Source organism: Pteropus alecto, unplaced genomic scaffold, assembly GCF_000325575.1.
Source record: "Pteropus alecto unplaced genomic scaffold, ASM32557v1 scaffold67, whole genome shotgun sequence".
In the NCBI taxonomy this organism is placed as follows: Eukaryota; Metazoa; Chordata; class Mammalia; order Chiroptera; family Pteropodidae; genus Pteropus; species Pteropus alecto.
This window is the reverse complement of record NW_006441061.1, coordinates 625,462-652,369: the sequence shown is the minus strand read 5'-3', so window position 1 is coordinate 652,369 and position 26,908 is coordinate 625,462. Positions and strand designations below refer to the sequence as shown.

Genomic DNA, 26,908 nt, shown 5'->3' with positions numbered 1-26,908 from the left:
AATCCACATCCGAACCTGGCTTGTGAGACTGCTCGGACGATGCTGCAGTAACGGAGGCGGGCCGGAGGAGGAGCGGGCGCTTCGGAGGAGCTGAGGGATTCAATTCCGTACTCTCTTCCCTTTGTTTTCTGTCTGCCCCCTATGATACCCGATTAAAGGAGGAAGCCATCCTCATCGGCGTTTCCGTCACCCCCAACTCATGCCTGATGAGCCCCGATGCTAATGATCTGACCAGCACCCTCGGGAGTACTCGGGGCAAGTTCAGCTTTAGATGTATGACTGCGGGTTACTTAAGCCTTAGATTTTCTTCCTCCGTTTTATTTAAGGGACAGAATGCCATCGCCAGTTATCAGATGCGCCTGTACTTGAAGTTTCAAAGTTTGAAGTGCTGACAAAAGCTTTTCCGTGTTGCAGGGTGAGGAGAGGTCTTCAGAAGTCTTGGCCTCAGTGGTCACAGGGGCACCAAGAGCCCAGGACCACTTGGCTGGTTGCAGACCAGCTAGGCGGGCAGGAAGGCACATACTGGTATTTGCTCAGTTAAGATCGGGACTACCTCTTTGTGTAAAATGGTAATGAGGCCATTAGGAGAGGCTCACCTGAAGCGCAGCTTGTGAACCCAAGGTAATTAAACACCTCCCGGATGAACGGGCAAGGCCAGGGAAGGTTAAGCGAGGAGTAATCTGCAGCACAGGTGGCCCAAGGCCTTTGAGGAGCCAGAGGAAGTGCGACAGTGGCGTGCGCCATTTCAGAGGGTGGAAATGCCACCCTAGTGCCCGGGAGGGGCAGGATTTTTCTTACTTGGAGGGTGGGGAGTCAGCAGTATTTTTAACGTAATAAAGCACATGTCTTCCTCTCATTGCTATTTCAAGTTGAAAGCCCACGGCAGAGTCTGCCTGGGTGCCACGTGGCCTGCGTGCTCCTCATGGGCGCCCGCCACTGTGGTGCTGGGGCTCGTGTGTCCCAGACCAGGGGAGATCACAGTAGACTGGCTCTCTGCACCTGGGTATTGAGAGAGCATCCAAACTGCTTCCGGAGGAAAACTGTTTTCCTTGGCCTGCCTCCAAACAGAGGGGGCGGCCACCCCTCCACACGTGTTCCCATCACTTCTCACTTACCAGAGAAGGATGCCAGTCTCCCTTCACTCAGTCGACAGACACGCAGCCCTGTGGCAACAGAGCAAGATTGTCCCCTCCTACTCAGTAAACTTACTGATGGCCTACTATGTGCTAAGCACCATGTTCCATGCGTCCTTTTAGCTTGTGCATGAATGCTCATAGCAGCATTATTTACGGTAGCCAAAAAGTGGAAACTACCCAGATGGCCCATCAACTGTGATACTACATTCATGTGGTAGATCCCTACCATGGAATGCTGGTCGGCTACGAGAGTGAAGTATCGCTAAGTGCTGCACCACGGAGGGACCTATTCATAATGAGCATGATGCCGAATGAAAGAAGCCAGTCACAAAAGACCCTATGCCGTATGATTGTGTTTATATATGAACTTGCCAGGATAGGTAGATCCATAGAGAGAGGAAGTGGATTAATGGTTACCTAGGCCTGGGGTGAGCGGAAGGGGGAGAATCGGTGAGTGAGAAGTGACAACAGTTAAGGTGAGTTTTCTTTTGGGAGTGATGAAGGTGTTCTGGGATCAGACAATAGGGACAGTTGTGCAGGCTCGTCACTAAAAGCACCACTGAACTATATATACTTTAAATGAGTGAATTTTATGGTATGTAAAGTGTATCCTAATAAGCTATTTAAAAATCCCTTATCAGAAGCTCAGTAGTAAGAAATAACATTCATAGAGAATTTATAAAGTATACATAGTCCATCCCAGATCAGTGATTCTTAGTATTTTTTAAGTTCTCTGGCACCTTTCAGATTCTGAGAAACGCCGTGGAGCCTATGGTCAAAAAAATTGATCATCACTCATTCACATTAAAAATTTGTAGATGATTCATAGACCACCTGAGTTTAATTTTCTATTTTATCCTTAAATTTTTACCCTAAATGTTATCCTTAAATAACGTCACGCCACTAGATAGTCCTTTAAGCCCCTTACAGATTCCTGAGACATGCCCTTGATATGTCATCTGCATGCTTAAGTCAGTCATTAGCTTTACATTTCTCTCAGGATGAAGGAAAAAATTCCTGAGTGCGCTCACAAGCTCTTCAGACGCCTCCCTTTCTCTCAGCTCATTTTTAGCCATAGTCCCCTCGTTCTCTCCAGGCCTTTCTGCTCTCTGAACTCCCCTCACCACAGGGGCTTTGCAGATGCTGGTCCCCGTGCTCCTTCCCCCTTTGCTGAGGGGGCTCCTTCAGCTCATCCTCCAGCTCTCGGTCCAAGCCCGTTTGCCTCCAGGAAGCCTTCCGTGACCTCCTTGGTGAGTTCTATCACAGGCTTGTCACAGTAGCAATGTCACAGTATTGGTGACAGTATTTCCTCCCTAGAGTGTGAGCTTAATGAGAGCAGAGCCTATGTCTGGTTTGGTTTACCCTTGTATCCTCAACACCTAACATGTCCCGGGCACTCAAGAGGTAATAAATATTCGTTGAGTACATGAATAACTCGAGGCCCCACATGCGCAGTTCCAGGCGCACCTTTCTCGTGGGACAGGGCGTGAACCGTGTGCCCAGGAGTCGTGCAGTGTGGCATCCCGAGATGAGCGAAGGGCGTGTCAGAAAGCTTGGTGTCTCTGATGTCGAGGGCGACAGCCATCGTGCCATAGTCATTCCTATACTGAGGACTCAGGACAAATCTCATTCGGTTCTCGCTTTCAGGAAAATCTGTGTTCAGTTGTGCAGCTGGTTTATTTGTAATTCGTGGACTCAAAGAATCTCACAACCCATGTATCCCTTTTTGCTTTGACCACTAGGAGGCTCTTAAGTCAAATTTACAATTCATTTCTAGTCATCGTGTAAGACCTTATGGCTTATCTTTATATACTGAATCTATTCCTGGCTACTTTTCCTGTTGCCATGGCTTTCTTGTCTGTTTTCTTTTAACTGTGAGTGCTTATCTGTAAGCCGCTACTATTCCTCTAGAGTGTAGGTGTGAGCTACATAATGTATATTTATTAATGATATATAATACACATTAAGCATTACAAATAAGTCATTTATTTTTAATACTTATAAGTAATTTGAAGAGGAAATGGAAGTGGAACTAAAAATCTTTGCGTAGTTTTGGGTCAGATTACAGGACTTCAGTTCAGGTTCCAACTTGGCCGCTCCTTAGGTTCGCCCCGAGGCGCGTAGCCTCACCTCTCTGTGGCCGGCTCACCCTTGTGGGATCGGGACACTAATCCCTTCCTTGCAGGGTTGTCGAAAGAATTAAATTTCACATCTTCCGTGTAGCACTTACCTGACACATTGTAACTGCTTAGAAAATGGTTTTGTTTCTGTTTTTGTTAAATATGCTCTCATAGAAGCAACATTCATTTAAATTTCCAAACCCTGCCCTCATACCGAAAGCATCGTGACTGAGATAGCAAATCGATCCCCTGCCAGGGATTTTCTAGAGCTCTCGGCCAGCCATCCTCCTCCGACCCTGCCTTCAACCTGTGCCTCCTTTCTCTCGGTCCCCAGATCTCCGCGCTGAAGAACCGGCTGAAGAAGGTCTCCACGACCACGGGCGACGGTGTGGCCAGAGCCTTCCTCAAGGCCCAGGCCGCCTTCTTCGGCAGTTACCGCAACGCCCTGAAAATTGAGCCGGTGAGTAGCTCCTTGGCACGTTATAAACCTGCGTTTGGTCAGGGCTAAGAGATGTGCCTCGGGGCCCGCGAGGGGCTCGCAAGAAACCCACCGTTCGCCTGGTTGTGGAGTTCACAAGAAGAGGCGCGTGTCTCCAGGGCGTGGGGCCGGGGGAGTGTCACGAGGCAGCCGTGCCGCCGCGTGTGAAGCCCTGAGTGCGCCTGTGAACGTAGAGACCCCGCACCCCCCGGCCAGCAGCGCCGATTGTGTTAACTCAGCGCTGGGCCCTCTCCGGGGCGCACAGCCAGCCCAGGTAGCCACAGTCATCCCCCTGCACTAAGCGGGTCGAGGAGCCCGAGGGTGCCAAAGCCCGTGGGTTCCCGCTGGGCCCCGCTGCCCTTTCCTGTCGGGGGTGGGGGGCCGCTTCCCCACGTGGAGAAAGCTCGTCACCCTGGGGATTCACTTCTTAGAGTCCCCCACAGTGGCCTTGGTGTGTGTGACTAAAGTAAGCTGAGGACGGGGCAATAACGTGACCCGCCTCCATGGCCCTTCAGACTTTCTGGGCCCCCATTGCCTCGTTCTTATTCCCCGCTTGCCCCGTGGGGTGCGTAGCTAGTGCTGGGATATGAAGACATCAGGTCAGCCCTAAAACCAATGAAAGTACCAGCTCTCCCAGCTTCAATAAGAAGTTTGCTTCAGTTACCTCTCGACTCAGCCTACTCTTGGCTCTTGGTCAAGGAGAATGGAGAATTGGCCCAGGGATCACTCTGTGCGTCACTCTGTGTAGGAGAGAACACTGGAGGGGGACCTTGCTGACGGCCCTTTCCTCCCAGGAGCACAGAACTCCCTCCGTCCCGAGCAGGTGGGTGGTGACAGCCACACCCGGCCTAGTTGGATTGGGTGATGGGGACCCGCACAGGGTGCACCGCCTGTCGGGTAAGGATTTTTTTTTTTGACTGCTGTGAATCACGGGTCTAAGAGAAACACAGAGCGATAGCGAACACCTTGTTCTCTCTTCACCCAGGCCGTACTCTCTGAGAAGTGGCCTGGCAGCGGGTGCTCAGGGAGCAGCAGCCTAATGCCACCACCCTCCTTGCGCCCGTCCTCCGTCCAGCACTTAGGTCTGACTTTCTGGGTTGCCTCGGCTCCAGGCAACGTCATGGTCACGTAACAGAAGGGATGCACTTTTTGTTTCCTGAGAAATACTCCCCTTAGTACCTCTAAAGCCCTTCGGTTTAAAGCAAGCACCCCATGTCCTGCTTGTCTCTGAGTGAGACGGCTCTAATTCTTTGTCCCGACCTTGGGCCCGGACGAACCAGCCGGATTCGACGTTGTTTCGAGAGGGGTATAATTGTCTTCTCGTCTCTGAAATGAGAATGGGGCAGCTGGCTCGGTCCTCAGTGCTGAGAACTGAGGGACATGATCCCATGGTTGTCATATATCTTTCTAGAACCCAGAGGCGGTTGAATCTTGGTACATATTGCTGGGTACGTGATCAGGGCACAAGTTGCTCCTTCAGAAAAGTTTATGGTTGTAGTTGCACCTGGATTTAAGGAGGAAGCCCTGGAGTTTAAAGCCCATCTTTGTACTTATAAGCTGTATGACCTTGAGCAAGCCACTTAATCTCTTTAAAGTTCAGTTTCTTCACCTGTGAAGTGATAGGAATACCTGTCATCCTACATCTCCAGATGGTTATAAGGATCAAATGAGCCATAAAACATTTCACAGGAAAAATGAAACTTGGCCTGAGCCTAATGGGTAAGGTTTGGAAAAAGGAAGACAGAATCTCCTCCTGGGGTCGGTGTGGAGTTAACCGAGTGAGCAAAGGCTTGGAGGCAGGACCCCTCGTGGCCACTTTGTCTGGAATCATGGATTTAGGTGGGAAGATGGGGCTGGAGTAGAGACCATAGCCAAATCTGACAGAGCCTTGGATGCTAGGCTAGGAGTATGAACGTCCTTGCAAGGAGTATAATTTTTTGAGCAGAGATGCCGTGTGACCGAAGTCATGTCTGAACAGTAATACAGTGATGGACGGAAGGAACCTGTGAGCTGTTAGGGGAGCTCAGAAGAGAGCCCTCCAGTGGTTACCCCAGGAGAACGCGCCATGAAGAAGAAATGACCAGATGAGGATAGTTATAGATAAAATATGGAGATAAGGGGCAAGAAATGTCAAAATGTCTCCTGAGGCACGGACCTGGGAGAGAATGGTGATGTCCATAGTAGAAAAAGGGAAAGCTTACTGCAAAGGCGTCGCCAGTAGCAACGCATATAATGGTAAAACCGTGGAACAGGCTAAATGTCCGTAATAGGCGACCGGTTAAGTAAAGTACGTGCCTGTGACGAATACTATGTAGCTATTAAAAGTAGTATTTTGAGACTAGGATGATGGGTTTGGTCGTCAACATGGCACATTTCATTGCGTCAATCTTAGGAGGTACCATTACTTTATGTACTGTTAAGGGAGGGAAAGGAGGGCTTCCGATTATAACTGAAGGATGCCATCCACTGCGCGACATCCAGGTTTTAGAGGTGTTACGATGTGAAGAAATTTGCATCTTAGAATCACTGAAATACAGCAGATTTGCCATGCTTTCAGTCCTATTTATCTGTACCAGAATGTTTTGGGGTGGGTTTTTTTTTTTTCCTATAAGGCCAAGAGGGAAGTCGGAGGGCCTGAAATTTTCTGACCGAGCGTCATCACTATGTAACTCGGATGGTTTTTAAACCATAGATTTAATTTTAGCCAATTCTCCTAATCTGAATAATGGGATAACCACATTTCCCATGCAAGATCATTCAGGGATTAATTAAAATAAGGACTGCAAAGCACATGTGAACCCAAGAAGGGGTGAAGGGTCGGGGGCACTGGCCACAGGGGTGCGGTGCCTTGGAGAGCCCCCGGGGTGGCAGGCAGCACAGTGCCGAGGGAGCAGGCTGGCCTCCTTGGGCCTGTCTTTTTGCTGTTTCTCTGGTTGTAAAAAGAGCACCTGCTCTTGGTAAAAAGATGTTTGAAGTAACAGAGGATGAGGAATGAGAAGGCACCATAATCCTATCATCTAGAGTTAACATGCTCGCGTGTTTCTACCTAGGTTCTAGGGTTATTTTGGGGTTGGTTTTTGTTTCCGTCTTTTGGTTTTTTACTTTTAGACAGTTGAGATATTACTGGCAAAGCAATCCAGTTCCCAGTTCTTTGGTTTTGTGTTTTATTAGTATGTTGGAAGCACTTATTCACACCCTGCAAAAACTCATCTTAAACATCACTTATGACGGCTCCACATATTCCATCAGGTGATCCCGATGGTTCTCACCTTGGCTAAGGATCAGCGTCACCCATGGGGCTCTTAGGAAGGCAGCCTGGGCCCCACTCACAGAGATGTTTATCAAGTTCCCGAAATCGGGAACCAGTGCCGAGGCTTCCTCATCACCCCAATGCAGGTCCTTCTCATCTGTCAGCGTCTCTCTCACCATTGTAAACCACGCTGTGATGAACATCTCTCCATAAACCCTTGTGCATGGGCTGACTTATTTCCTTAGGCAGAATCCCTGGCGTGGGTTGACTGGGTCAAAGGATCCGAGTACATAAAAGGTCCTTTGATATGTAAGGTGAGGGGGAAAGATGGTGTCAGAAGCAGGTGGTGGCCCAGAGGGGAGCGTCTCTGAGGCAAATTGCCGGGCGTGGGGCGAACAGTGCAAGGTGGAGGGCGAAGAGAGCCTGCGGGTGAAGGGCCAGGAGCAGTGTGTCCACAGGGGTACAAGAGCCCCTCTGCTCATCCGCTCTCACTGCTTTGTGGGGTGCCACACCGGCGTGGTGCAGTGGCTTCCCACCCTGGGCCAGTGAGAACCGTCATGAGACTCACGTCACCACGAAGTCACAGAGTTCTGGTGTTCTAAAACATGAAACGCGACAGCACTGGCGGTGGTCCTTTCCACTCTGCCCGTGGGACAGCTTGGGGACCAGCTCCTGCTGAGCCTGCGGCGCCCACCTGCCTCTGTGAGGAGAGGGCGAGCCCCCCTCCCAGGGGGTGGAGACGGGCAACTCCTGTCCCACGGCCCCGAGCTCACTTGAGATTAGCTCCTTGGCCCTTTTTTCTTTCTTTCTTACGGGGGGCGGTGGGGAAGCCCAAAAGCAGCTGGCTGGGGAGTCTCAAGCTTCGTTCTCTTCCCCCTGCCCAGAAGGGAAGGAGAAGGCGGCCGCCTCGCCGAGGCCCGGCCACGTGCCAGGAGCTGGGCTGCTCTTCCGCCCACGCCTTCTGCGGGGGGCCGTGTGCCTGTCCCAGGGCGGGAGCACCCGTGTCGGCTCCTGGCGGTGTCTGTCTTCAGGGCCAGGGGAATGATTTCACAGGGCTCTCCCGCGGGTCGAGGCGCCGAGGGTGTCCAGCTACCGCCATGTGTCCTACTTGCTCAGCGGCCTCCCCCAAGGTCGGAGCTCAGTTATCTCTCAGTCGCTTCATCCGTGGTCTCAGGGATTCCCCACGACTGCCCCTCACTGTCCATCTTACAGACGAGAGATAGAGGCTCAGGTTGCTGGTGACATCCTGGTAAGTCGCAGAGCCAGGAGGCGGACTCAGGTCAGCCTGACTCCCAAACCCAGGTCCCTTGCATCACACTCCCTTGTCTCTTTGTTCTGGTTCCCACACGGTCCACATGTTCTCTGTCTCTCTGCCTTCCCAGCCCCAGGCGTGGGTCCTGCATACTGTAGGCATCAGTGAGCACATTTTGAAACAGTGGATGGAAGGATGGGTGAAAGAAATAAGGGACAGTGACGCGTGTGAGGCCGGGGGCCGGCCCTCGGCCTGCTCATGTGCACACATCGCATCCTGTCCTGTCTTCAGGCTTCGGAGGTTGCCGCTGCCTGGCAGAGTGGAGAATGGCTGCAAATCGCAAGGGCATGTGGCCCATTTTTCAATCACCCGGAGAATATCAGGTGCAAAGCCCAAGATAGTTAACAATATCGGCCAAGCCAACTTGTTCTGCGCTTAAATGACAGAACCGCAAGCAGCCAGGCAGCTCCATTCGGAAAAACCCCCTTTATCCATGTCAAGCGGCAGCCTGGGCTCCAGCTCATTTATTTAGGCCTTTCTTGCTCTCTGACACGCCTCCCAGCAGTTGCCAGGCAACTCAGGGAGTAGCAGTGGGTGTTAGGGATTAACTAGTTAGGGCTGGGGTCCTTTTTGGCAAGAAGGGGATAAAAGACAAATGATTTTAATTGCTAGGCCAGGGATCCTTTCTCCGCTTGGTGGGAGATTGCCACTTTTGGAGGATGTGTATAACAGCGCAGTTCTTGAATGTTCCCCTTTCTCCCACCTATGGAGAATGAATGAATAATAAAAAGAATCTTACTTTTGCTTTACTCCCTTGTTTAAAATCATATCATCATGAAATCCAAGTAAGACTACCCCACCGCCCTATCTTTGAAAGACATTTTGTAGCACAGTAGCTTCAGTTTTAAAGAACTTTCAAAAATAGACTTGTGTCTTTTAATTTCATTCTTTTCTGTTCAGAGTTTCTTCTTTCCTAGCTCATGCTACAAGGAGTCGTGTTAAGACAGTGTGTGCGAAGGTGCCCGTTCCCATGTCTGTCCACTGCAGGTCCTTGGTAAATGTTAGATCACGAAGCAAAAGCTGATGGATGTTGGTGCTTTAAGACGCACCCTGTTCTGTGCCAGTATCTGTGCAAAGGCCAGTGTAGATGGAGCGCCATGAGAGTTGCTTATTCAACAGGCTTGTGTGGCTCTCTCTGGGCCAACCTGCTGGCTGGGCTTCCCCAGGATGGATGGAGCGCAGCCCCTGCCCGCAGGGAGTGGATGCTGGGCTGGGGGCAGTAAACAAGACGGTCATGATTTCTGTGAAAGGCTGTGCAGGCAGCAGCCCGCTCCTCCAGTCCCTCCCAAGAGGCTTCCAGATTCAGCTGTGGGCACACTGGCCTCATCCACCTTCCAGCCCCTGATTCTGCTCATGATTCTGCTGAGTCACATTTATCCTCCTAAAACCCCTTGAAGACAGAGAAGTTCAGATGAAAGCAGATTGATAGCCTGTTTTTCAAGCATCAACGGACAAGGCTGTGTTGGAGCAGGTCGGAGATCACTACATGTGTCTGTCTCTGGTTGAGTAACACCGTTGATCTCATGGTTCTAAAAAAACAACAACAACCGTATTTATGTGTGTTTAAGCATAACAGACAATAGAAAAATACTTAAAAACTAGAAAAATTAAAACATCATAGTCCCGCTGAACTAACCACTACCTCAACTATCTTTTGCATATTCTTTGTTTTTCATCCTGCAAAGTGTTTACATAGCTGCTATCAAATCTGAGCTAAAAGTTTATTTCTCCCCTCTTTAACATGACATCATATGCATTTTTACATAGCTGCAGAATACTCTCCCCAGTACAGCTACCGTAATTCCTGTAACCAGTTTCTCTCATTGGACATTGAGGTCGTTTCCGTTTTTGGTAATATAATTCCTACTCCACTAAACATCTTTGCGAATAAAGCTTCGAGATGCTAGATTCCAAAGCCTCCCGAGTAGAGAAACCCAAGTCTGCACGCAGGAGCCTGACCGTGGGCGCCAGCTTGTTACGACCTGGTAAGGAAGCAGATTTCCTTTGACTCAGCCTCGGAGCAGCTCGAAGTGGAAAGAATTAAGAACCCTTCGTGGGGTGCGCTCCCTGCCCTCACATAGAGAAGCGAAGGATACCCGGAACAAATAAGGGATGTTACTCATTTGTCTGTGCCTCCATCTGGTACTCAAAAAAGGTTCAAGGAATCTAAAAACAATATGTGCAGTACAACAAGACGAGAGAGGAGGCAGGGACGAAGCCGGGGCGGGGGGCTCAGGTGGAGCCGGACGGGGCTGGCGCGGGAGCCTCTGTGCCGAGCCGACACTCCCCACCCAGCCTGGGCGTGGCAGAGCTGGGGACCCAGTCTCTCCTCACAGCCCACGCATTTTTTGTTTAACTGTAGTAAAATATATCTATATCCCATAAAATTTGCCGCCTTCACCATTGTTAAGTATATAGTTCCGTGGCATTAATTACATTCACAGTGTTGTACAGCCACCATCACGATTTTCAAAGTTTTTCATCACCCTAGACAGAAACTGTGACGATCAAGCAATAACTCGCCGTCTCCTTCCCCCAGCCTCCAGGAACCGCTCATCTACTTTCTATCTCTACGATTGCCTATTTTAGATATTTTTCATGTACGTGGCATCGTACCATATTTGTCCTTTCGTGTCTGGCTTATTTCGCTTCGCATAATGTTTTCAAGGTTCATACACATTGTGGCATGTCGGAACTTCATCCCTTTTTAAGACTGAATAATATTCTACTGTGTGCATATACCACATTTTGCTTATTCATCTGCTGATGGACATTGGGTCATTCCCACCTTTTGGCTATTGTGAATAATGCTATGACCATTCCTGTACAGGTATCTGTTTGAGTGCCTGTTCTTTGGGGAATATACCTAGGGATGGAATTGCTAGGTCACATGGTAATTCTGTGTTGAACTTTTTGAGGAACCACTGTTTTCCACACAGAGCCCATGCATTTTTTAAGGGGACAGTGGTGTGTTTGTGAAGCATGGATATATACCTGTGATTATTCTGTAGGAAAAATTGGTGAAAGCTTTTCTTATTTTCCAGTTTATTTTAGGCAAGCAGATAGGGAGTTATTGCCAAAACCTGCAGGCCTGAGCGAAACACATGCGTTGACAGCCGGAATCTACAGTGGACTAGACGTGGGGCTGGTAACTTACTGGCTACCATTTCTGTCTCGTTTTAGTCATCACCCCAAGTCAAGATCATGTCCTGGGAATAGAACAGAGATAAGGGGAGGTGCTTCCGCCGCCAGGACTGCGGGACCCGTAGCTCTGTGCCTGGAAAGGGCTAAGTGGGCCACCAAGTGCGACGGGAAGAGCATGGTCTTTGGATTCACCTGGGTTTTAATCCTGGCTCTGTCACCTGCCAGAAGATGACCTTAAAAGTCCCTCTCTGAGCCTCAGTGTTTTCATCTGTAAAACAGAAATAATGCCTATCTTGTAGGACAGTTGAAAAAAACAACAATAACGAATGTAAAACTAAGCAGCGTTTTTGTTGATTAGTCAATATCGACTAAATCATAGTGACGGTCCCTGGAGGACAAGAAGGGACTGGAGGAAGAGGAGCAGAACGAGACCACCACAGTCTAGAGTAGTGGCGGCCAAGTGTCAGACCACCAAAGTCATTCGGAAAAGAGGGTCTGGCCTGCTTATTCCTTTCTTTTGAAGTAACTGTGAAAATTTGGCTTTTATCTCAAATGATACATAAAGGATTTGTAAGAAATCATATATTTAATGATCCCCTTCAGTATTTATTTGATATTCACTCATGTTATTTCTCACCAGCACCTATGGGCTAAAAGAGGTACCAGGTACCAAGGGTTAGAATTAAGAAATGCATTAGAGTCAACTTGAGAAATGCATAAGAGAAAACATTATTGAGAATCTTTTTTGTCTATTTCATCAAAACATCTTTTGCCTATGAGGATAAGATGACCGTTGTTCAATATTGGCACCAAATCTTCACTGTCCACTTTCCAGAGACACTGATGTTGCTCAGGAACACAGTCTTGGAGTCCTGGCACCGTGAAGCCACACAATGAACGCTCACTGAACTGAGAACCATTGTTCTAGAAGCAGACTCCCCAAGTAGAAAGTGGGCCCTTAAATGAGAGATGAAAACTGGCAGGAAATCCACTTAAACATGATGATCAAGCTTAACTGAATGATTTCAAAGAGCATCAGTGAATGTGATCAAAATGAAATTCTCATCTGTTCTAAAATACTTGAAAAGTAAAAGTGTATCTATCCAGGAGGAATTCTAGACTTTAAATTCTAAGAATTCTGATCTCACTTAATAATCTGGCTCCTCTTTTCTTACTTTGTTCCCTTGGCAGGGGGCGGGGGGGACCATCTTTTGTACTCCTGGGTGTCCCTCACATAGTCCGATATTTAGTAGGTGCTCGTTAAATATGTGTTGAATGAACGGATGAACAAATGAATGAATGATACCTGTTTCCCCGTGCTGTACATTAGAAAGACTGGAGGTCATGTTTCAGTGTTGCACAATACAGACGCTTAGTTTTTAGAAAAATCATCCACAGCTTCATCTTAGAGCATGAGAAAAATTATCTGACGCAAATGCCACACTGTGAATGTCTAAGTGTCAAGCGAAGGCACGACCAGCGACTGCGCGGCAGCCAACCACAGGCGGTGAGATCTGGAGAGGCTCGCCCTCTGCGAAAGCATCACGTGCAGTAAATCCTCAGTTCCAGTTGGGAAAAGGCGAGAGGGGAATGTATTAATGAAGTAAGCCGAGTCCATCCCGGTGGTTTAAATTCTGTATCTTTGTGGAAGCAGTGGCAGAGAGACATGGTTGCTGTTACCGGTGTAATAAGTCAAGTGATCTGGCTTTAAGGTCTTTTACTTTTTCAGTGTGACTCTGAAAAGGAAATCTTTCTGATCTGTTTTCAAGCTGTGATAACATTTGACAATTTAGGGCCTAAAACAGTGATATACGACTCCATGTACATAGCTAGGCTGTGAGCTTCTTAAGAGGATTTTGTCTTATTCTTTCTTAGACCCAGCACATAGTAGAGGCTCGAGGCTCAGTAACGTAAGATGTGGCAACGGTGGGTTTGTCCTGTGTGAGGCTTTATGGAATTTATGATGACGAGAAGATAAAATTGTAGATTTCCTTTCCCCTCCCCGCACCTTGGACATGCATCCACATCGATTTTCTATGGGGTGCGGATCCTTTCTCAGAAACATACAGCTACATCACATTCAGTCTTACGCTACCTTCTCACAAAGAAATGGAAGCCTGCTCCGGAAGGCGGCGGAGCGTTGCGATTACTCACGCGTCCCTGGCACGGAGCCTGACACGGAGAAGGTGCGCGGTAATTATCCGTGGAGTGGACGGAATCACAATAGTCCTGAGTTATCATGTCCTTCATTGTTTGGGACTCGAAACACTGTTTTGTAAATAAGTCGTTGACTGGAGGCCTGAAGGAAAAGAAAATAATACGAAGCATTTGTCACATGTTAGGCTCTTTGCATATGTCCCCTCGTTTGACGTGTACAGTCCCCATATAGAGAGAGTGGTGTAGCCCCATTTCGCTGATGAAAAACCAAGGCTAGGAATGGTCGCGGCCCTTTTCAAGAAGTGCTAGAGCCATGGTTCAAAGCCCCCATCTGCCCAGCTCTGGCAACCACGCCCTTCGCTCTGACCGCTCGCCACGATGGTGATCACCGCGTGGTCCGCGCTACAGACAGTTTGAGGGCGTTTCAGAAGAAAACTGAGCTGGTTTGCTCTCACGAGTCAATGTCTCTTTCTGTGCAAATGTTTCTTGTCTTGAGGAATACAGGTTAAACTAACACCACTTATAAACTGTTTGCAAAGGGAAAATGTCAACATTTTAAATATCTTTTTAAAAAACATTCCTTTACTAGATAATTTTAATTGCTTAGTATTTTGCTTAAATTTCTGATGTTCCTGATGATAATTGGATGAAAAAGTCAGACACTGGCCAGGGCAGCCCTCGTCCTCTTCTCCTGGGCTGACACCTAGCGGCGAACTTCCTCCTGGCAGTGTTAATACAGGTGCTGAACTCTCTTGATGGTAATTGTCTTTCAATTGATTTTAGGACTTCAGAAAATCAATTATTTTCATCATAATAAAAGTAGCTACGTTAACATAAGGTTAATTTATCAGGGATCATCATAACAACGGAACTTTGATTTAATTTAACGTGAATTTTTAAGTCAATTAGAATCAAGCTCTGATAGCAGGAAATGATACAAATGTTTGAAATCTTGGAGTACTTGCTACCCCCACAAACCCAGCCGGGTGACCGCCCCGCCCCGGCTCGCACACGCTGACATGAGGACTCAGAGACGGGAAGTAAGCGGAGAGGTGCCCTGAGGTGTGGTAGCTGCTGTCGTGCGGGAGGTGGTAGGCGTCAGACGCAGGAGTCATTTCCTCCTGGGGGCTGAGGGACAGCTTCCCCGGGGAGGACGCACCTGGGGTGGCGCTTTACAGGAGGAGCAGCAGTTCCCCAGGAGCCGGGGTGGGAAGTAGCTCATGGCAAAGACAAGGGGCTCTGAAAGCACATGGCGCGGTCCACGCGGTCGGGCGCCAGGAGCTGTCGTGTGGCCGGGGCTTAGACAAGAAGAAGGAGGGTGTGCGGGGATGAAGCGGAGAAGGGGCAGCTCCAGTCCGCGGAAGACCTGGAAGGCCACCAAGGAGTCTGAGCGCTAATGCCATACAGCAGCATTTCCAGAACGGTGTTTCCTGAACTCTCAGATCCGCAAGATGTCGATGTGCTTTCCGATCGCATAGAATTTGGGATTGTCGCCTGTTGCGTGCTGTAACTCTTTTGTCGCTTAGATTTTTAAATGCACACTAAGAAATCTGGTTAACTTTGTTTAACCCAGCATTTTTCAAAAGCCTTTCCCCCCCAAGAACTACCTGTTAACATCCATGCATCCTGCTGCTCCTCGCCGCGGTTTAGGAAACGCGGCTGTAGCTAATGAGTTGACGATGAATTTTTCTGCCTCTCAGGCCAGGGAATTAGACCAACTGTGTTCATTTTACCCCAGTCTCATGGCTGTGAACCTCAGAGAGAGAAAAGCATGTATCTTTTCCAAAGCGTTTCTTGTCTGGCCAGATGGAGGTTTGTGGCCAGCAGGTGGTCTGGAGACATGGAGCCCAGCCATCAGCCGGCTTTCTCCACTCAGGACCACAGGCTGCTGCTTGGTCTCCTCTGTCCAGCAACTCGAAACTCAATCAGTGTCTCAATCAGGACCTAACCAGGACAACAGAAACCCCTTTGGGTGTTTCCAGGAGGGACCATAATCCAAGGAAACGGCTATTCAGCTGACAGAGGAGCTGAGGCGCAAACGAGGGCAGAGAGGTGATCCAGAGTTTAGCCACGGCGGGGGTCGCGCTCCTGGGTCCAGGGTCTGGGGTCACCTGACTAAAGATGGAACTCGTGGTCTGTGCCGTGGGCGCTTGAGTCAGAAAGGAAGCGAACCAGTGCTGGACGAGCCACCTAAGCGGAGAGGGAGGAGAAGTACTCAGCTTCTCCCTTCCATCCTCCTCATCTCTCACCATGGGCCTCACATGTGCCAAACCGAGCAGGAAGCCCGCTGACCTGGGAGCCCAGGGAACTCACTCATCCTCCCTTCTACAGAGTAGAGCAGAAGAGTGGGGAGTGGGTCTGAGGTCAGACGGGCTCAGAACCAGCACTACCAGATCCCAGGTATTAAGGCTATTTAGTGACACCCCGCCCCATGCAAATAATAAACATCATGGTGGAGTTAAACACCCCCTCATTTATAGTTAGACCTGGAGCTAACCTGGACCCTGCCTCTTCTCAGCTGTGTGACTCTAGGCAAGTTACTGTACCTTTCTGAACCTTAGCTCCTCAACTGTAAAATAGGAAAGACAATCTCTACCTAAATGATACCTTCACAAGGAATCCTCGACATGTGCCTGACTGGTTCCTGTTTTATCACGAAACAAGAACAAGGTGTTTAAGACTTTTGGGCCTTAGCCTGGAGCTGACAGGAGTGTTAGAAAGCCACAGATGTTGATTGTGCAGTGAATTGGCTGAAGTTTTACTAGCTAGCAGTTATCCAGTAATAATGTCTGATTTCTTATCTTAATATATTCGCTTCCTTGGGCCGTTGGAGGCGGGGGGAGCCTGTAAAATGTGCAGTGGAGTACTCGGGTACCGGAGAGTACTGCCTGGATTGCGGCTGTCCATTCAGTCCAGGCTCAACAAAATCGAGATTCCAGGAGAGCCGCCACTTAAGAGATGTGAAACCTTGGGACTCACTTCCCTCCCTGAGCCACGGGCTTTTCGTTTGTTATATGGGGAGAAAAATGCCCCCCTCATAAAATTATTGTAAAATTTCAGTGAGATGGCAGGTGGAAAGTGCTTATTCTCTGGGAGGCAGCTTCCCTTTTATCCAGTGAATGCCCAATTCACCAGCAGTCACATTCCATGGAGGTGTGGCAGGATTTTTGTAAAGCCTTGAACCTTGAACCGAAGATTATTTATGTTTGGTTTGCTGGTCCCCGCTCGTGATGTGACCTGGCAGGTCTCCACTCACCCTGTTCTCGTAAGTCACAATCACTGGCGTTATTCATACGCCATTTGCCTAAGACTTCCTTTGCCCAGATCCCCCATATTCCTACTGTGATGCATTTTTACTCTCATCTTCACAACGTTAAAAATGGTCTGTAGGTTTAGAGAGTGTCCTGAGCAAGTCAGTGGCCAGCTTAAAAGATCCTTATTATTCTTTGAATGGGAACTTTTATCCCGAGTTAATTCATTGATGAGTGTCATGCAAAAGAAATGTGGTAGGAGGGAACCCCACACATCTACTGAACCCTCACTTTTTGCCCTTTATTTGTATTTTCTTGGTTAAATGTGCATGGTATTATTCCCTGTTTGATAGATAAGGAACTTAAAGTTCAGACAGTTGAAATGAATTTAAATCAACTACTTTGAACAAACGTTTACTAAGACCCTACTATGCCAGACACAGTTCTAGGTGCTCAGAGACGCAGCTGTGAACAAAATTAAGTTCCAGCCCTCAAATCTCTTATATTCTAGGCAGACACAGTTAAGAAACATAGATGCAAGTCAGTATATAATGTGTCAGGTGACAAGGGTCGTGCACTCAAATAGCCGAGGAACGGGGGAGAGAGAACCGCCCGGGGTGAGGTAGGTGCTGGTAAGAGCCGGAGCCAGGGCTGGGAGCCAGGTCTGTCGGCGTCTAGAACTCGTGCGTTTTCCACTGGTCCCATGCTGCTTCTGATCCTTGGTGATGGTTTCCAGCATCTAGTGAAAAAACGTGAACTCTCCAGCATCTCACTTCTTAGTCTGGAGTTGATAATTCAATGTGTCAGGGTGGTGACTTCACATTCCTAGGGTACAGAAAACATTTTTGCTGCACTCCCCGCTGTCAGCAGCATGTAGCTGTTTCTTTCATCTCTCAGGTTTCCCAAACACATTTAATCTTCATGCAGAAAGCATCTTGCCAGCTTGGACTCAAGCCCTAGTGCTAGGAAGACCGTTCTCTCCTAGAGAAGGGTCTCTAACTGCTGGGCTCCGAGGAACTCTTTGCTTCTTTTCTCTCTACTGCCAAGAAGTAGTGTTACAGGTAGTAGCTTATGTAATTTCAATCAGTTTCCTGATCTTTAGTATTCGGTAAATGTGTTTAATTCCATAAGTAGATACTGGGCACCGTGAGATGGATCAAATGTGGAACCTGCCCACAGGAGTCAGGTAGAACTGGATTCTGCTTTTCCTTTTATGTAATTTTGAGCAAGGTCATTAACCCCTCTGAGCTTCAGTTTCCTCATCTGTAAAATGGGAACAACAAGTATAATCTGCCTCGTAGGATCGTTGCGAAGATTAAATGCAATAGTATAGCACGATGCCCGGAACCTGGAAGGAACTTGATATTAGGTGGGTTTTTTAAAAATAAACTTCATGTTTTAGAGCAGTTTTAGGTTCATAGCAAACTTAAGTGAGAGGTACAGAGATTTCTCGTGCACCTCTGTCCCCCCTCATCCATAGCCTTCCCCGTTATCAACAATATTAGTTTTTAAATATATAAAAATAACTCTTTAAAGCTGAGCTTTTTCTACATTCTGTCCCATAAGGAAACAGTAGGGTAGATGTGAAGTTTTCTTTTTCAACATAAAGACAATAAGTGTGTCTTAATGAAAAAGGTGGTAAGAATTATCATCATGATGACACTTTACAAAGAAATGTTCACATTCATTCTTTTTAGTATTTCCCACTAGATAGGTATCATATACATTTAAAAAAATTCTTTTTATTATAAAATAAATTGTGAAACAGGTGAAGTAAACTGCCTCAATCAAATGTATGGCTTAACAAATTGTTTTAAGACCAACGTTTCCTAGGATAGGAAGTAAAAGCTATACGACCCACCCCAGAAACCCCCCATCAAAACTCTTCCTCCTGCCAAAAGTAACCACTATCCTGACTTTCATAATTTAAAAAAAAAAAATTGTTTTGTTACCCAAATGTTTATCTCTAGATGCCATAGTTTAGTCCTGACCATTTGAAAAAATGATATGGCGTTTAATTCACTTTTATTTCTTCCTCCTCCACCCCTTTCATTTCGTTACAATTTCTTGGTCGAAGAAACCAAACCTGTGGAGTTTTCCTGAGTGTGGGTTTGGCTGAGTGCACAGTCGTGGTGCCCTTCGCCATGTTCCTCTGTCCTCTGTGTTTCCCGCTAATTGGCTGCCGATCCTGAGATTGGATAGACTCAGATTCAGTAGAGACTGCGGGCGATATTTTGCAAGGCTGTAGGAGGCACCGCAAGTCTGGCTGTGTCTCTTTTAGTGATTTTTAGCCAGGGATGCTTAAAGCCTATAACTATTTCTTGGGAATTACAAAATGGTGATGTTCTAAGTTTATCATTTATCCTTCATTTATTGATTGGAATATTTTTATAAAGAGATATTTTCCCTCATTTACCACTTTGTTACCAGTGTTATTGTTCTTATAGCGAAAGCAAGATAAACGCTTTGTTCTTTCCCTTTACTTACCAGTTTTTAATATAATGAATTAGTTCATTAAATGTCACCCTCCCAATGCGACAATTCTTACATATAAGTATTATTATTTAAACATATTTGATGGGTTTGGGTTCATTGCCATCATTGTTATTAAAACTCAGACTGTCCCATCTTTGGCCAGTGAGAACTTCTTCAGGTTGGCACCTTGAGTACCCGTGTTTTATATGACCCTGGCCTTTGACAGTTCACTTGCTACCTGATATTACAGCATGTCCCAGGATCATCTTATATGTTTCCTGTTCTCAAACCTAGAGTCAGACATTTCTTCAGAAACACTGGTTTCCTTTGGTGAGAAATGTCTCAAGACCAAAACCTAGATGCTGAGGATGCTCACTGCATCTGAGCTGGTCACTGATTTGGGGCCTTTGTAGTGGACAGAGCTAGGAAACAGCCCCCCCCCCCACACACACACACACACACACACACACACACACACACACACACACGTGTATAGTGATATTTCAAACTCAAGACTACAGCTCTGTTACTGAACCTCTTTTCTATTACATTAGTATTTTCTTCTATCCTTCGAATTCTGGTTCTCAAGGCACAGAGGATAATAGAATTTAAATACCCCGTAATTACTAATTTCTTTTCATGCACAACAGCCTCAGTAAACAATACAAATACTAGCACCAGCATGATTACAGAAAATCGTTAAACTTCTTTTTGCATATTCTCTTCCTAGTCTCCCCCCAGATTTTGGCTAATTGAACTATAATTACATTGCTAGAACATACAGCCATCACACACTAGACTCTGTCCCTCTCAGCCGGCTTAGTCTTCACGTAACTCTGTAACTAGCTCTAATGGTGACATCTCTTCAGTTGTTTTTGGTTGTCTGAAGCACTGCCTCACAGATTCCTCAGGAAAGCTTATGGAAACAATATTCCCTCTGTTGTTAAATGTCGATAATAGTTTTCCTGTGCCCTTTCGACATGAAAGTCAGTTTTGCTAGATATAAGAGCTTTGCCTCGTACTTTCTTTCCTTCAATATCTTAAATGTGTTACTCTGTTTTCTTCTGCCAAAAGGCATTGCTGTCAAAGTCTGATGATAATCTTAATTTTCTTAATAAGTCGCTTTTTTTTTTTTTTAATAGATGCCCAGGGATTTTTTTCTCTTTCTTTAAAGTCTAGTAATTTTACCAGACTGTCTTGGGTGGTCATTCTGGGTCTGTAGGTATATAATGTGGTCTTTCAACATATTTGAAACGTACAGGTTCATGTCTTTTTTTCCCCCCCCCTTGTATGATACGTTTAATATCAGTTCTGTTCTTTTGCTTGATTTTTCTTCTTTGAGACTCAAATTATTCAATCTTCTTTGCCTATCTTCCATATTTTTTACTTTCTTTAAAATCTTTTTTCTCTCTATTTTTTCCTATTTTATTATTGAGATAGAATTCTTCATTTTTCATTTTTAAAGTTTATCCTTTGTTCTTTTGTTTTTCTTAAAGCATTATCTGTTGAATTGATTTGCTCTTATATTCCTTCTAGTTTAGTCTTCAGTTCTGAAGAGTCTCTACTATTTTTAATTCTTGCCTGAGTTCTATTCCATCATGTTTAAGTTTTCATAATTTAGATAGATGTCGTTCTTTCATGCCTTTTATAATTTTAATGTCTTGAACTCATTTTGGCACAGTAGATTGCAATTTTAATCTGTTTTTTGGACATATCTTTCAGGCATGCTTTCATTGTTTTTAGGGATGTTATTCTCCCCTTTTTTTCTTATAATCGCTTTGTATGGGGTTTGTTCTCAGTGCTTTTACAGTATTTATTTGTATATGAAATTAGTTTTCCTGACTTTAGAATGAGACAGAGTTCGAGAAAGCTTTTCTAAACTTCTGTCTTTCGGAGTAACATTCAGAAATTTGGCCAGCTGCTTTCTGAGCGTCTCTGGCTGCGTTCCCCTCTCCCACTTTGATCTAGGCCTTTTTCCCTTCCTCTCTCATCTCTGTCCTGCTCAGTGTCGATTCCGCTCCCAGCAGCTTCTCCCCAGTGTGAGTCTCTGGCCTGGAAGGGCGTCCTGACACATTCTCCCAAGAGTTCACAGGGCTCCTAGGGGTTACGCCACTCCAGCCCCTTCAGTCCTTCGTACCGTAGGTTCCTCGCACTCACTGCTGTTGCAGAGGTTAAACCCCCCAGTTGCACCTGCTGTTCCTAACTGGGCCCGCTGAGTTTTCTGCCAGGCCCCGTTGGCTGTTTTGCAGTTCACTTGTTCTCAGGTCTGTCCGAACACAGATGCGGACACCAAGCAGGTCTTTTGGTGGTTGCAGGGGTCCCAACCCCTGGGCCGCTTAGGAACCAGGCCACACAGCAGGAGGTGAGCGGCGGGTGAGCAAAGCTTCATCTGTATGTACAGCTGCTCCCCAGAGCTAGCATCACCGCCTCAGCTCCGCCTCAGATCATCAGACATTAGATTCTCGTAGGAACACCGGTCTCTGATAACAAAAAGGTTGGGGAACAGTGGTCAGGGTTGATTGTTTGTACTCACATGCTGCATTTGGAGGACAATTGTTCACCTAGTTTTGTTAAAAATGTTGCACTTGTGTTTGAGGTTTTTTTTTTTTGTCTAGTAGTTCTGCCTTTTTTATGCGGAGATTTAAAAATACTGAAAAAACTGTACTACTACTGCTACTACCGCCACCAAATGCCCAGAATCTCCCTTAATTGTTTTCCATTGCTTCCTGAGAAACCCAGGAAGAGGTAAAATATCTTCCACAACTATAGTAAGTGGCCTCATGGAACTTACGTCCTGCTGGAGGAAGACAGATAGTGAACAGAAACAAAAAATGGAATAAGACGATTTCAGGTAGTGATGAGCATGATGACAAAATGAAAACACAGTAATAGGTAGCAGGTAACAGGTTAGAGAGCAAAAGGAAAGCGCTGTTTGCTCTTTTGGTGCCCTTCTCCAGGGAGGTGGCATTCGAGTCGAAACCCGATAAATGAGGAGAAACAGGTGTACAGATATCCAGGGCAAGAGCATTCCAGGTAGAACAGACAGCAAGGACAGAGACCGGGGCAGGAATGAGTCTGGCCTTTTTGAGGGACAGACAGCAAGGCAGCTGAAGCAGAGGGAACTCCAGGGGAGAGCCGCAAGAGATGAAGTCAGGGAGGGAGGCAGAGGCCAGTCATGAAGGGCCTTGTGGGCTCGGAAGGAGTGTAGATTTTAATCTAGGCACAGCGGAAACCGTTGGAGGACCTTGAAGCAGGAGAGGAGCATGATCCGGGTCAAGTCTGAAGAAGCTTGCTTTGGCTGCCGTGTCAAGGAGGTGCTGTATAGGAGCCCCAGAGTGGAAGTCAGAGAGCAGCCGGGGGGGCTGGCGAGAGACCACTGTGGCCAAGTGGAGGCGGGAGAGCAGTGGTCGGACTTGGCATAATTGAGCGATGGGACTTGCTAATGTGTTGGGCGAGGTTTTTTTTTCCAGTTTTGTTTCTTTTTGAATCTTATTTCTCAGTGGAGATCAGCTAGAACTTGGCTCCCAAATAAATAAATACCTCCAGTGTTGTGTCTTTCTGAATCAGCTAGAACTTGGCTCCCAAATAAATAAATAGATAAGATAAAAACAAGTTAAAAAAAAAAAGAGCCACAGACTGAAGGATGATATTTGCAACTTTAGTGGACAGAGGCTTGGTTTCTAGATTATATAAAGAATTTCTGCAAATCAATAAAAGTGAAAACGGGGAAGATAATGAACAGACATTTTACAGGAAAGTTAACATGAATGGTTCCTAAACAGTGAAAATATACTCACTTTCACTAATAAATCAATGAAACTGAAATTAAGATCATGGCATCATTATATCTTGCACCTATTAAATTGGCAAAAATTAGGGAATCGGATAGTTACCTTGGAGACTATGTGGAGAAAAAGGAGTTGTTTTTTAGCTGATTAAAGTCTAAGTTGGAGCCTTGATTTTAGAAAACGATTTGGCCTTATTTTATAAAGTTCAAACTCTTGCCCATTTAGGCTAGGAGACATGTACAAAAATTTTCATAAGCAGCAAAAAACTGGAAAGAATTCAATTATACATTTGAAAGATAATAGGTAAATAAGTTATAGCATGTTTCTGTGATGAAATATTATACAGCCATGAAAATTAGAGAAGCGAAACAACAACATGGATGAATCTTAGCAACATACAGTCTGATACCAGTTTTTAAGGCTCAGTGAAAAGCAAAACTAAATATTTAGGCCACATACAGGTGTGATAAAACTCTTTTTAGAAAAACTTTAGGGGGTAAGAAACAGAATTGAAGATAGGAGTTAGTGGGATCTGGGGAGAGAGACAGTGGAGGGACAGTCACCAAGACAGCGCGATGGTAATGTCCGTCTTTTAAGTTTGGCGGTAGGTTCACAGATATTTATTTTATTATTATGCTACAAAACAATATAGGTCACATTTAGTCTTTCACATGTAAATATAAATTACATAAAAAATTAAATGAAACTCAATGGAATTACAAAATGGATAGTGTTAATTATTTTCCAAATTGAATAATTTTGTAATATTATATTTAAAATCTAGCTCAGAGATTGCAAGGTCTGGATCCCTCTAGTGTAAAACAATTCAAACTTCCTACGGATCTTGAAATGTGGCTCAACCCAGTATATCGAGGTTCTGGATTTCTTCAGTGGCCATGGAAGAGGCTCAACTTGAATGTGAGTAAACATGCTTTCCCAGGTTTTTGGTAACTAAACACAGAAAATTCAGTTCGCGGCCTTTATCATTCAGTGGTCTTTCTAAGAAGAAAGAATTCAGAAACTCTGTTGGTCAAGTAAATTGTTCCCTGCAGCTTTGAACAGGGAGTCTCAGAATGATCTAGTGGGTCCCCCTCGAAAGTGGCAGCATCACGCACCCTATTCTAAAACCTACCTGACTGGTTGGAAGATACTCTCTCTCCAGTTTCCAACACTTCAGGCACCCCACACAAAGAAATCACAGTTACCGACCCCAAATTCCCAGAGGTTTGTCTTTCTGAACTTCACTTATATATAGCATGGGGAATGGCAAGTCAGCACCTGAAGCTGAGAAGTTCAGGCTCTATTCTCTACTGTTTAGAGAAATAATGGTAATATTATACCATTTCTTCTTATCTATTATTTAGAACCTTCCTGTTCTAAATCTCAGAATGCCAAAGGTTAGCGGAATGTTCCAGTACCTTCCTTAGTCATGTTTTTGGTGTGCTAAGGTGGTGAGTGAGTGAATGAGTGAATAAATGGATTTGTGCTATTTTTCTTTTTAGTCAAGATAAGAATCTCATTGAGAAAAAAAGCCCACCACTAAAATAAGTAAAAGCATTTGCAAAATGTTTTTAAAGACAGGTATCGAGCACCTGCACAGAGCTCAGCACCCCGCAACCACATGGCATGCAAGTGGTGAATTGAGATTCAGATGCGGGGCTTGGCTCTGTGGAAAATGTGGTGTGGGTTTTTTTTTGTTTTTTTTTGTTTTTTTGCAGGAGAAACATATCAACAGCAGAAACAGGAAGCAAAATTGAGATGATTCATACAAATATTAACTCGTAACCCTGCATTTCTACATAAAATGTCCTAGGTGTACTTGTGCGTGAGAATGCCATTTGTGAGTGCCAACTCTAGGTAAAGCAGTGACAGCCACCATCTGCATTACATATCTACCTGTGAGATGTGGCATCTTTGATTCATGCTCTGCCCTGAACTGGTTCTTTTGTTGTTGTTGATTAACACACATGAGAACTCTTGCAGTTCTTAGAAGATACAGTAACATATGGGAGAAAGAGTAAGATTTAGAGTAAGACAGACAGGAGTCCATATCCTAGCATGGCTTCCTTACCTATAAAGTTGGAACAGTAACTCCAACTTCAGAGAGCGTTATGGGGATTAAATGCGTATTACAATAATATATATAATTACCGCATTGTTGATGCTCAAAAAATTTTAGTTCCCAGTCGTCGTCCTCCAATCACAATAGCCTTCCTAAAATATTAATCTGAATGTCAGACTTCTCAAAATGACTGTGCAGTGAGTGACATGTACTTCCTATACTTTGGGGTATGATAAGCCAATTACTTTCTGTGGCGGAGAGGTTTTTATATGTCTTTTAGTTTTTAATTCTTTTAAAAGAAGGTGGCTTTCATTTTAAGGGCAGTTTGGTAACTGCCATTTTCTAGGTTTCCCAATGCAGATTTCACTTGATTTTTCAAAGGGAATGAGGATAAAAGACACAGACCCTACCTCCACACTCGAATCACATTCGGGAAGATTTCAGGCATTAATAGTGCTTTCGCCAGCAGTGATAGATTGAGGCAAGAGTAGAGGGTTTGACCTGAATGGAGGAACATTGTACAAAACGGCTGGCCTGCACTCTTCAAAAATGTTAATGCCTTACAACAGAGACCCAAGAACTATTCTAGATTAAAGGAGACCGAGAGACAGGACAATGGCATGCACGTAGGGTCCGGGATTTTCTTTTGCTATAAAAAGACATTGTTGGGACAGTGGTGAATCCCGAATTAAGTCTGTAGATTAGATATTTATTGTATCAATGTTAATTTCCTGATTATGATCATTATACTGGGGTCATGTAAGAGAGTGTTCTTGATTCTAGGAAATAAAGTCAGTTTGCTGTATGCTTGCTTTAACACCACAAGATTGTCATAATGCAATTGCTATATTAGGGAACAATTTGAGTATAATGTGAATTTCATGTTTGATTATGCATGATATCATCTGCGAGAAATACCAGGTAAATGCAGGAAGCTGCACCCAGAGAACCAAGGTGTGTAGGAATACACAGCACACACGTGCACACGCCTCTCTCATCCGCCACCTCAGTTCATCGCATGTGTTGTGAGCCGCACACAGCCTGTCCACTAGTTATATAATTTCACATCCTCTTTCCACCACTTCAAAATCTACCCGTACACTGCAGTCCATCTGACGCCCACTTCCAGAGCAAACTTCAGGTCTTGTTCAAGGTAAAATGACATATTTATTGTAGTATTTATATATTTCTTATCCACTGAACATGTAGAAAATGGTGCTATTGTTTTTTATTAGGTTTCTGTTTTATTTCAAACATGTCACTGATGAAGTTTTGAGCCTTGTGCCCCTAAGCTTGATAATTTTTAGGAACATATATGTCACATTATTGCAGAACTGACAATATTTAGGTATTTGGTGGTGAAGGAACACGATGCCTTACATTTATTCTCAAATGGTTCAGAAAAATGTTTTACAGAGATAAAAAATATATATAAGGACATAATAATGCATGTGTAGGCATGCCCATGTGTGTCCAAGGAGAGAGAAAAGAAAGGATAAAGCCATTACGGTAAAATGTTAGCATTTGCAGAATCTAAGTAAAGGGTAAATAGGAATTTTTTGCACAATTCTTGCAACTTTTCTGTAAATCTGAAATTATGTCAAAATAAAAAAAGGGAAAAAAGAAGAGTAGAGGGTTGGGGAAGATTAAAAAAAAAAACAAATTAAAGCTCAAATGTGAAAAACAAAGGAAGTCGGAAGGAAAAACGACTCAGCTGGGAAATGGCAAAGAAGAG

General features: G+C 45.5%; 1 protein-coding gene across 1 annotated transcript in view; it reads left to right on the top strand.

Moving 5' to 3' along the window:
* Positions 1-26,908, top strand: part of DENND1A (DENN domain containing 1A) — a 428,365-nt gene that overhangs the window by 273,647 nt on the left and 127,810 nt on the right. The window contains exon 12 of the mRNA XM_025051273.1: positions 3,591-3,716. Coding sequence (XP_024907041.1) covers positions 3,591-3,716 — 126 coding nt within the window. The remainder of the gene's footprint in view (positions 1-3,590; positions 3,717-26,908) is intronic.